Source organism: Rhamphochromis sp. 'chilingali', assembly GCF_963969265.1.
Source record: "Rhamphochromis sp. 'chilingali' genome assembly, chromosome: 22".
Classification (NCBI taxonomy): Eukaryota; Metazoa; Chordata; class Actinopteri; order Cichliformes; family Cichlidae; genus Rhamphochromis; species Rhamphochromis sp. 'chilingali'.
Window position 1 is genome coordinate 20,795,514 of NC_137950.1, and position 12,339 is coordinate 20,807,852.

General features: G+C 39.0%; 1 protein-coding gene across 1 annotated transcript in view; it reads right to left on the reverse strand.

Moving 5' to 3' along the window:
• Nucleotides 1–12,339, reverse strand: part of adam12a (ADAM metallopeptidase domain 12a) — a 79,859-nt gene that overhangs the window by 32,992 nt on the left and 34,528 nt on the right. Inside the window, exons 4-5 of the mRNA XM_080873970.1 lie at nt 6,925–7,003; nt 1,858–1,934 (exon numbers count right to left, since the gene is read on the reverse strand). Of these exons, the coding sequence (XP_080730096.1) occupies nt 1,858–1,934; nt 6,925–7,003 (156 nt within the window). The remainder of the gene's footprint in view (nt 1–1,857; nt 1,935–6,924; nt 7,004–12,339) is intronic.

A 12,339-nucleotide genomic window follows, 5' to 3' on the forward strand; every position in this document is an offset into this window, starting at 1 on the left:
TGCACAATGTTCACAATCACACAAACTCGTGCTGAACCAACTCCAAGCCTGACTGCTGCAAACACAAATGGGGAGCTATTTGTCTCTGTGAGCAGGTCAAGAATTGTGTAGCTTCCTGTCAAAACTGTTCTGGTGATCTGTTATTATTATGCAGACAGGTTTAAGAATAACTGAAATAAATGAATAAATATCAAGACTGAGGTCAGCAGAATGAGCTTCACAATCAGGCATATCCCTCTGCAGAGGGTGTCGACATCTGGCTGCTTCATGAAAACATTCTTGATTGTGTCCAGTGATATTGCTGCAATCCTTACTCCTCACTGACATTTGCAGTGCGCTTCAACAAGACTGAAATCCTCCACGTGCCTTAAAAACCTTAATGAATGTCAGGTTTAAAGATTTGCAACAGTACTACATACATGGGGTTTTACCTTGGTTTGCATGGTTTGCAGAAAATTCAGTATTTACTAACACAAATTAAGCAGCCTGAGAGGTTTTAAACAAACCAACAAATTAGCCATAATCTAAACCATTAAAACTTGGAGTAAAGCCATTAATGCATCATAACTATTGGTTGTAACTGTCCTCTTTGCACAGACAAAAACTTGTGCACAGCCCAAATTTTACCTGGAAGCTGATGTGTGCAGCTAAACTGGGAGCTTGTTTAAAACTTGGCCAATGCTATTAAGAGTTTTCGCCCAAAATGTACCACTCCAGCTTCAACAGTTTAGTTGAGGGGGTTAGAGGTGTGGTGTACTCAGAATATAGCTATCCACCCCAAGTGAATTTAGTAGTGGTTTATTTCTAATGACAGACATTAATAACGTGTTCCAATATGTCATTTTGGGCATAATAGGAAAAAGATAAATTAATTATTTTACTCTATACACAAAATATAACAGTGCATCTTTTTAAATAAGACAATACTCAAAGAACTGTCAATTACATCATGCTTGCTTTACCATTGTTCTTCCTTCAAAACTTCAAATTTGTCAGTATACAAGTTGTCGGCTTGGTGCTACTTGCTGCAGGAGAGGCTGGATCTTTGGATGGTTAGAGGTTAATCGGTGACAAATGCGGCCCCGCCCCCCACAACACTGAATTGGATGAGCGGGAGAACATGGATGACGTCTTATTTTTGTGTATTGGACATTTTAAATATTTCTTTCTTTCCTAACATGTTATCTATTGTCATCCAGTTATAAAATATGCTGACGTTTCCATTTAATAATCCAGAGCATTAAACATAATATTTACATATTTGCTTTTAAGCAAAGCAGAATGCTTCGAAGCTAAGGCAGGATTAATTTAAACATTATAATATAGTAATGCTATCCAAATACTGTATACTAAAACATCAACCGATATTACCTTATTATTATGAGGGTATTACAATTTTATAACTATGTGAAAATTCAAACTCACAGACATTACCTTCTTATTTCTAGCAGCTTATCAAATTGTTACCAAGCTATTACGCTAAACTACGCTGTTTGTTACCCTACTATTACCACTTTATTACTCAGATGTAATAGAAAACTGCTACTGAGGGATTTTTGGCAATGTGGAGAACAAAAAACAAAAAAACAAAAACAAATTAAAGCAATCAAACTGTGTATAGAACATTATATTATGATAAGCAATTTTGCATATTTGCATATTGCATTTTATGCATATTTTAAGTGACTTTAAATCTACACTATGTACCGTTCTAGCGACACCTGGCACTACAGTATAAACTTTTACAGGTCCCAAAGCAGAGAGATCAGGGTTAGCTTGTTGAATGTATCACTAAGCTTTTACACCAGTGGTGTCATGTCAAAAAATGGGAAACAAACTAGCGCCTGGCACACTTACTTAATCCCAGTGCAAGTGCTGAGGCTCACATCCGAATTGTCATGACCCTCCACCTTACCATGGTAGTAGCAGTTTGCCTGAGGGAGCACAAAACAAACAAAACAATAGGATTTTAAACTCAACACAGAAGGAATAGAGCAGCAGCGTGTGAAACAAAACAGGCGTCGGGTTTTAAGCAGAGTTCACCCCAATCAGCCCCAGGTGTTACACTGTAACTGTGAAATACGAGTAAATTAACTATAAGGGAATAGTATTTTGCCAGCTTAGCAAAAGCCATTCCTGCTCATCACCACAGGCTAATGATGGTTGAAATCTGAGTTCCACATTTCCCAGCACAAGCTTTGCTTTCTGCCGTATTCCCAGGTACCCACTTTCACGGACCACCTGTCAAGCTGCAGCAGGGAGTAAAGAAAGTGAATTAAGCCTGTGTTTATTGAACAAGGCCTAGAGGGTGTGGAGGAAGCGTCTGGTTTAGAGTGAAAACAGGCCTTCTGCTACAGCTAGACAGCCTTGCTCAGGTGAGGTCCTTCTGCCACCCTGTTCTGGAAAACAAGGAAATGTGAGTTTTCCACCCCACTTTGACTGCCTCTAAATATAGAGTTCAGGCAGTAAATTTGGATGTCTGGCCTTCTTCGAGGTGGTTACTCTCTATAGGCAGCTGAATTTGCATGCCAAGTGTCTCAGTGGGTTTCTGGCATTAAAGGCAATCCTTGCTTAATACTGAATCCCAGCACTTTTAGCAGTAATTCTGTTATGATAATCCAATTAATATCACACTTCTCCGAATAGCTAGAGGAAAAGGGCTTACCAAATAGCATCTTTCAGTCTTACCATCACCTTAATTTTGGTTGACACATGTAAAATGCACTCAATCCCTTTAACTACATTCATGAATATTTCATATGCAACTAACTCTTTAAGAGGGGTTAGACGCAGTGACAAAATCACCATGAATTATTAGGTGTAAGCATTGTTTTTCACTGGGCTTATAAACACTGAGTTGCAAGGAAGCATCTCATGAATATTAATGTTGTTCAATATCTATTGGGTGGAGGTAATTTCTTTTCTGACATGTTATATGCCAGTTGACGAGTTGTTCTGCTGCCTCCAAAGTATTAAAAAGACAATAAAGATGTGAAACACTATGTGGATAACTCTCAATCTTTGAATTCAGGTGTTTTCAGTCCCCATGGCCACAGGTGTGTAAAATCAAGCACCTAGCTAGCATGCTTTTGGAAACACCTGCGAAAGAACGGGTCATTCTTCACAAGTATGGCACTCTACTAGGATGCCACTGGTGCAGCAAGTCGGCTCAGGAGATTTCTTTTGTTTCTAGATATTTCACTATCAACTGCAGTGCAACACAAAAACTGTCCACTGAGAGTTTCATGGCATTGGTTTCCATGGCAGAGCAGCTCCTGTAGGTGTAAAGCGTAGGTGGTTCGGTACTTTTGTGCAGCGTATTTCACAAGAGAAGTGGACCGAAACCTTGGAAACTTTTATGCGGACACTTTCTGATGGTGGACTGGACAGAAAAGAGAGCAATCCATTATAGTCGGGCAAAAAGGTGCAGGGACAGGAAAGCACATTACATGAAATATGAAATTATAGTTTAGCAGAGAGGAGTAGGGCTGGATTTAGTACACTCAGTTAATGCTCGCACCTCATGTTTCTTTGATGAGATCATGACTATGATGCATTGATATAAAGGATATGAATAGACTTTTTGTTCCTAAGGTTTCTGCAGGAAGACAGGAAAGTGCTTATGCATTCATATTTGAAATACAGAGGATTAATAACCAGAATCCAGATTATTGTGGGTGGAAATCCTGGGTGTGAACATTACATTGTTTATTATAACCACAATCTTATTATTCTGTTACTGCTTTAATAACCATGGAAATCATTCATATTCCCAGTAGATGGCTTTTGTTACATGCTATGTATTTATTGGATTGTACGTGGACTTAGATTTAGTGAGAAAGGGAGACTGTGTAAAACAGATAATGGGAACGATGGTGGGAGAGCTGACTCATACTCAAGTCACTCCCAGCAGTACCTTGCCTTTGACACAGAACTGAACCCACAAGATCCCTTGCCCAGATCACTATATCAGTCTCCTCCCTGCCGGCAGGACAAATAAATTAACTACAGATCAGTCTCGAATGATCTGGTTGTTTCCAGTAAAAAGATCCTCCCATGAAGAACTGGCTGTGGTCATGAGCGAGGAATGAGAGAAAGGACGGAGGTCAGAAGTGTCTGCACTTTTAATCAACTACTGCAGACTCCACAAAAGTCTCCACAAAAGAAATGCAAACATGAGGCAAAATGCCACATTCCTGCGTCTGGCTTCATCCATTCTCCCAAATTTTTATTTGTATATCGGCTGTAGTCACACAAAACTTGTAACATAGACATTTATTCTTTATTTTCTGTGTGTCATTTTTATTGTTATGATCATTGTTACTCTTTCTGTCCACATAAACATTATGCAGCTTTTATAATTAATGGATAGCTATGGAAAATGGGAAGCTATTTATCCACCCACAGCTGCGGACTCTGTATCTCACACTCCACTACAACTCCTTCATTGTCTTTGTGCTCTGGAATGGCAGCAATTCTGATGAGCTGGCCAAGTCCTGCCAGGGATGACCCAACTCTGGTCTCGAGTGGAAAATCATTTTGCTGTGTGGGTTGGACGTTACCGAATATAATAATCTCATCTTTTTGTGCATTTCAGCTATAAGTCTGCTAGGCCTTTTACACACAGACCTCATAGACCGTTTATTGTTATCGAAATGAAAATGCAACGTTAAATTGCTTTCCAAACTGCTGATAATCAAATCCCTGAAATCAAGCAAGCTGGTGGCAGTTTTATTTCATAGGGACTGAAACTGCTCCTCATGGTTCAGCAGCATCAAACTCATTCATTACTCTGTGCTATAATAGCCTTTCTTTTTCTGAACCTCAAAAAAAAAAAAAAACCTTTTCAAAAGATGAATATTTTATTTACATCCATTTGTAATATTTTAGAGTATTTATGGATCCATAGAAAATTTGAGAGACCGGCAGCATTTAAAAGCAGAACAAATGTTGCTGGAGAAAACCTATTTGAGCTTAATGAATATGAACAATATTTATTACAGCACTGAAGCCAAGAACAAAGAAGGTACTTCAATTCTATGAGGTTTCATTTGTGCCAAGAATATGTTCCCAATCATGCCTTCTGTGTCGGATATGAAGAAACATTTATTTTCTGTTTTTAATACTGACTGGCCACTTTATTAGGCACACTTGTTCAACTGCTCGTTAATGCAAATGTCTAATCATCCAGCCACAACGGAGGAGCTCATTGCACTTAGGTATCTAGACATGGTCAAGACAAACTGCTGCATAACATGTTGAACTGTGAAGCAGATGGGCTACAGCAGTACTGGGTATAATGCATGTCTGCTAAGAACAAGAAACTGAGGCTACAATTTTACAAAACACCGGACAAAAGGAGACTGGAAAAAGATTGTCTTGTCTGACAAGCCTCAATTTCTGCCGCAACATTCAGAATTTGGTGTAAACAACATGAAAGCATGGACCCAACCTTCCATATCAACAATTCGGGCCGATGATGGTGTGTAATAGTGTGGGGGATATTTTCTTGGAACGCTTTGGGATCCTTTGTTGACCAAAACCATTGACGCTGACCATGACTACAGTGTACCTAACTTCTGATAACACACCATGTCACAAAGCTCCGTCTCGAAAATCATTTCTTGAATATGAAAATGAGTTGCTTGCATTCAAATGACTTCCATGAACATCAGATCTCAATTCAATTGAGCACCTTTGGGATGTGGTGGAACAGCAGACTTGCATCACGGCCAACAAATCTGCAGCAACTTTGTGATCCTATCGTGTCAATAATGGACCAAAATCTCTGAGGAATGTTTCCAGCATCTTATTGACTCTGCAGATTAAGAATTAAGCAGACAAAAGGAGGCCCAAGGCTGTATTAGCAAGGTGTATGTGATAAAGTGGCTGGTGAGTGTTTACCTCAGTTGTAGCAAAGCTGTTTGACAGATTGTCCGGCCATATGCTCGCATAAGAAAACATTTGTCTGTGTCAGTGCAGACAAATTCATGCTTTGCTCTGCTGTTTCGCATGTAGTCCTGACTGTTATTTGTTGTGCTGTTTTTCACATCACATGCACGTTCAAATAATACAATCAAACCACACATAGTCAACACAGCCAAGTGAGAGGAAGTAAAGCTGCACTGACAAAGAAAGACGTTCTGTCTGGTGATCACTAGACACGCTGTGTATCTAACGGTCAAAATATTTTAGTCACAGCTGAAGTAAAGTTTAAATTTGAACTGGCAGACAGTGTGTTCCTCATACGGGAGCATCATGCAACCAACCAGAAGCTTTGCTTTTCTCTATGTAATCCCTTTATGTCTAAATTGATTTCTTCATGGTTAACATTTACAAGTGATTTGTTATACTTTAGAGATATATTTTCATATCTATATATTCTTAATTTTCAAAGTGGGAAACTCATGAATGCTTGATAGGTGCTTAATATTTCATGGTCACTGTGGCTTTCAGATTGCACCTAGATGATCACCAATTCAATCTTTCTTAGATTCCTTCATAACAAACAATTCTTTAGGATTTGTTTTGATCCAATCCATTAAAAAAAAAAAGAAAGATCTGAGCTGTTGCCTAAAACAGAGTGCATTTTCTGACCTCTATCTGCCTTCTCATTTCATCAAATATGAATCTGTCGGCTGAAAATGGCCCCACTCACCTGGATTGTCCTCTATGTGCGCATGACTGCACAATTCCAGGTGGTTTTAAAAGCGGTTCTAACTGCTATATCAAAGTTTCCTTTACTTTCTCACGGACCCTAATATTAGCACAGCGAAGGAGAGTCTATCCAGAGGAAGAGTTTCACAAAAGGTCAACATTCATATGAGCTGCTGGGCAGGTAACATAGAAGAAAATGTAAGAATGTTCGAAATTCAATCACTTTGTTTTGTCACCCACAAACCCAGAAAATAAAAAGAAACATACCGTGAAGTTGTGAACGCCTGTGACAGCGCTGCCATCTTCCAGGTAATGGGTTTCTGTATAGTTACTTGCAAAGAGCCCCCTAGAAAGGATAAACAAAGACAACAAACATTCAGCTCTGACCCTTGGGGGCTTCATCCAAAAAAACAAAAAATCAATCACAATGTCTTAAGCCATTCAACCACAGCCAGACCTGCATGGAAGATAAACAGTCTGATTTAAAACTTTAAACTGCTTTAGGATAGCATAAATTGATTCGAGAAGAAGGCATGAAGGGGAAAAAAACACATTCAAAAGAGGCCGAAGTGACGTTTTCTATTAATTCACTTTCCCAACACCATGAAGACGCATTCAATATCAATCAATAACTCATTCCATGTGAAATAAATGGAACAATAATTAGTTTACACATTGCAGACAACAGCAAGTCATGAGTTGATTTTTTTTTTCTTTTTTTAACGACTGGGAATAAATAACACTGTGCTTTAAATGAAGGAACCATATAGGTATAACCACACTTAATAAAAAATGAGCAAAAAGTATAAGTTAGCACTGAGAATAAAAATACAGATTCAATAAAATGAAGAGGTGTATTGAGATACTTGTAAAACTCAGTCTACCATCACAGTTCATTTATTTTTAACCTATAAATTAAAACCAAAAATAACCTATGACCCAACAGTCATGCTAGTTTAATGCTTCAGTGTAAGTGAGTCCTGCATGTTTTACTATTATCAAGACATTTTGCCTTTTAGAGGATTTTTTATCATAAAAGAAAAGCTGTTACCAACCCACTTAATATTTATAAGGATTGTCTATTTGACACAAAGACGGGTAGAAAATACAGGATGGAATTTGATTGTTATTCACTGGAAACAGAAGAAATTGCAATAGTGTGGAAATGAGGAACCTGCCACCTTCTTTCCTCTAATTTTGACAAAGCATCTACTTACAGTATCTCTGTCAACAATAAGGCTACATGGCTGGTAGCAAACTCAGTTTACATTTCATTTATGTTTTTCAGTCAAGTTATAGCTCCTGGCAGAATCACACAGACATCACACATGAGTTGGTGAAGTCATATTTTTAAGCCTAACTTGAGAATTTTGGTCCTAATCACCATTAGGACAGCTAATAAGCAATTAGCATATCACTAGTTATAATGATACGCTTGTTATAATTTCAAATATGCGCATCATATTTTATCATATAAGACTTAAATCTGGTGATTGTGGCCATAAACTATTTATTGAGATTATAGATTAAGTGAGAATTTCTCATAGACTTCTACGCAGTTTGACTTCTTTTTAAAAGCCAGAGCCCCCTACTGGATAACAGAAAGGATGCACGTTTAAGGCACTTTCACATTGGTCATCTTTAAGTCTATGGTTATTTTTTAGCATTAATGGCTCTGTGGTATAGTGATTAACATGTTTGTTTTACACACCTAAGATGTCAGATTTTGTGGAGACATTAACGGTTATGTTTTGTCAAATCTATACATTTTTAAAACACACTAAAATGCAGCATTTTGATTTTAGATGCTTTGTGCTGTTCCTAGTAGCTACTTGTAGAATCAAAGTTTAAGTCCAACTTCTCTTGAAACAAAAACCCACAATCCTAAAGAGCCTCCTGTGGCCTTTATGAGCCAACAGGGTGAGATTATGGCATGAGTACACCAGATAACCTCTGGGTTGTGCTCTCCTCTTACCGCAAGACAAAGAAAATACCATCACAGCCTTATTATGATGTTGGCTGCCTTTCTCACCCCACCTAGAGAGGTTCCTGAGCACTAGGCTTTTCTCTGGTGGAGGAAAGGATACTCAGCTGGGGTGCTGTGGATCACATGCAGAAAGAAATCAATGAGCCAAAAAAACTGTGTGCACCCCCTCCTGTGTTGATGAGAACATATCTCCATTTGTGCTCAGTATTTGTGCAAACAAACATGAGAGTGTCCATGTACTGTACATACAGTGAGCACATGTGCTGTATTACTCTCCAGGACATTAGCAGATGCTTGGCTGGTGCTAATCCACAGCAGAGGAACAAACCTCAGCAGGCAGCTGGATCCTCTTACTGACCTCACCACTGACAACCCAGCTGGGAGTTTCAGCTGTAACAACCCGGGTAGGGGGGTTATTTTGTTTGGGAGCTGTCAGCATGAGACACAATGCTTCCCCACCCTCCAGTCCTCTACAGAGCCAATGAACTGGTAATAATCACTAGATCAAAGCGAGGACAAAGAGGAGAGAGCCAAATAAAATGATGTGTTTCTACAGTCTTAATTAGGTCTATGCACTCAGTTGAACACACGAGTTCAACATCTGCCCACAACAGACAATATGATGTGGTGAATGCGCGTATGCATTTGCCTCGCCGCTTGAGTGTTGGCATGAAAAAACATGTTGCAGACCTCCATGTGTCATCCATATGTTACGTTCTTGTGGCTTTCGATGAATAAGCGCAAGGGAATTAGTGGTTTCCTAACACAGGAGAATCACAGGAGAAATCCTTTAAGGGTTCACTCACTGCAGAGTGTAAGTAACAGAAAAGTTAGGACCTAAGCTTACCAGACTGCTTAACAAAGAGAATAGTCGTTCACTTTTGAAGTACTGTAGCCCTTGATTTATACTCATTTGACTCTCTCAGAGTTCGGAGCATCCTTGACCGCAACAGTGAGGATCATTTTTAAAACAGAAGCTGCTCACAATTCCATTTAAACACAGAGGGAATCCAATTAATATCTCCAAATAAAGACAAGCAAGTTTCAGCTCACATCGGTTTCATGCAACAATACATCAACAACAACAAAAAAAAGAAAAGAAAAGAAAAAAGAAAGAAATATACAGTGTGGTCTGAGATTGGTTACAGATAAATTACTGGACAGGATCTGCTTTTCATTAGTGTACAAACTATAATATCAGCTGACAGCTATGATTGGCCCATATTTGCCAATAAAGAAAGACTTTAATGTTCAAGCTGGTGAAATCTTTTTACAAAGAACATTTAAACATTTAAACACAGCTTTTTATACACACACACACACACACACACACACACACACACACACACACACACACACACACACACACATATATATATATATAAACACTCGCCTCAATGTACTTTATATTGTAAGGTAGACCCTATAATGAAAAACTCAACAATCATATGACCCCCTATAAGCAAGCACTTTGGCAACAGTGTGAAAGGAAAACTCCCTTTAAACAGGAAGAAACCTCCGGCAGAACCAGGCTCAGGGAGGGGCAACCATCTGCCGTGACCGGTTGGGAGTAGACGCAACAGTAAATGTGAGATTAGTAGGCTGAAATGCCAGAGAATCAGAGAATGAAGGTGGGTTTTGAGCCTAGGCTTAAGAGCAGAGAAACTGATTCCACAAAGATGGAGCAGTGACCGCAAAGGCTCTGTCGCCTTGTTGTCTGAGGGGTGCCCTTGGGACATGTAAGAGATGTGTACCAGTGGGTCTGAGAGACCTAAGAGATTAATGTAAATCTTATATCATAAGACTGATGATATAAACTGGGGCCTATCCATTATGAGCATGAAAAAAAATCAGTAATATCTTAAACTGAATTTTAAAATGGACAGGAAGACAATATAGCTATGCCACGACTATGATGTCCTCATATGCTTTTGCAGTCTTGCTGCAGAATGCTTTTGAAGAAGCTGCAGCAAATGAGAAACATGGGGAAACCTAGTTGCTTTTTCCAGACCATGAAAAACAGAAAAGATTTCTGTTTTGTTATGTTTCTTAAACTGATAGTAGCTATTTTTGACAACAGAACAAATCTGTTTATTAATGCAAAGCTCATCATGAAACTAACACCCAGAGCATGAGATGAAATGATCTAAACTGCTTAGTAACCTAACCTTTAATGTCTGCAAGACTGCCTAGTAGAAGCTACAGGAAATATAGCGAAGATAATTATTAAAAATGATCATCATTGAAATGAAAGAAGATGTTATATATCATAATATTAAGTGGAAGCAGATACAAGCTACAGTGCACATGCAGATTCGCTAAAGGGGAGGGTCTGTCTACTAACAAGAGTATCAGTCTGAGTTTAGCATCTTGGATAATTACAAATTGACTCCAAGAATCCTAATCAAACTGTTGATCTTAGTGATGTTTTTAAGCTTTGACTTTTAGTTGGAAGACCTATATGGAGATATGGAAATGTTTTCTTCTTCTATATAAAAAAGTAGTAGTTACAATAACTTAGATTTGTATGCCAGGTTAAAGGAGGTTGAACAGGTACTGACCGGCCAGGGAATTGAGGGATTTCTAAGTGAGAAGAAGGATGTGTGACTTGACCAGGAGCCAGCATGGGGATGATATGTTGCCAGATCTCTCTGCATATTAGATTCTACTTTCGGCTGCTCTCTTTAAGGTTGCCATAGCATCCTCCTCTTCCTTTTTCCGCAGCCAATAGTAGCACAGTTTCCACTGGCGACCTGTTGGCCAACAGCACCAAAGGCAGTCATTGTTAACCTGAGCCCAACCGATCTGGTAGAGAAATCTCATATTCTTATGATCAGCGTGTTTAATTTAGCTACGATTTTACTCCACATGCCGTTCCTGATGAAACCCTCTTCATCTACTTGGACTTTGGACTTGTACTAGTAGCACACTGGCTCAACACAAAAAATGTCACCTGATATATCAACAGCAGAATTTTCTTGCTCCCTAAAATAAGTTGGAAAAATCTAGTATTGGTTGTCATGAAGAACACGGATGAAATATTACTGCAATATCAGTGGAGTAATTTTTTTAAATGGTGCTAGCAGCAGGAATATAAAGCATACATGATGCAGTGGAGCAAAGTGAAGTGGGAAAATTCTGTTTTAAAATGGGTGTAACTTCGGAAGATATCAGCGTAATATGCCTAAGTGCTAAAACTAGGACTGTGAATTTTTGTCCCTCATTACTGACACAAAGTGTAAGGTGGGGATTTTTAATCAAAAACTGGAGAAATACAAGAAAAGCATAAACACTGTATGAACATAAGAAGGTTTTGTAGTAAAGAGACTAGAACATAATAAAGTGCTAAAAGTAGAAGAGCACATAAGAAAGATCTTTAATGGGTTTTACAACAATGAGTCTTCAAAGTGCAAAAAGCCTTCCGCTGCATGTCACCCAGCTGACAATACTTATGGGTGCATCTAATCCATGCCAAGCAATGAACCACCACCCAACTGCATTAAGTGTCTGAGCCACTCGCCCTGCGTGGCTGCAGCAGCAGCTCACTGTTTATCAATCAGCGCAAAGTTAATGAGGCATAGGCAAATGGAGAGAGAGGAGGGTCACGCCCTCCCATTTAAAATGCATTACCCAGAGGACGGGCTTCCAGCAGGGCTCTGCTTGAGTGACAGGGAGTCAGCAATGAGGGAGAGGCG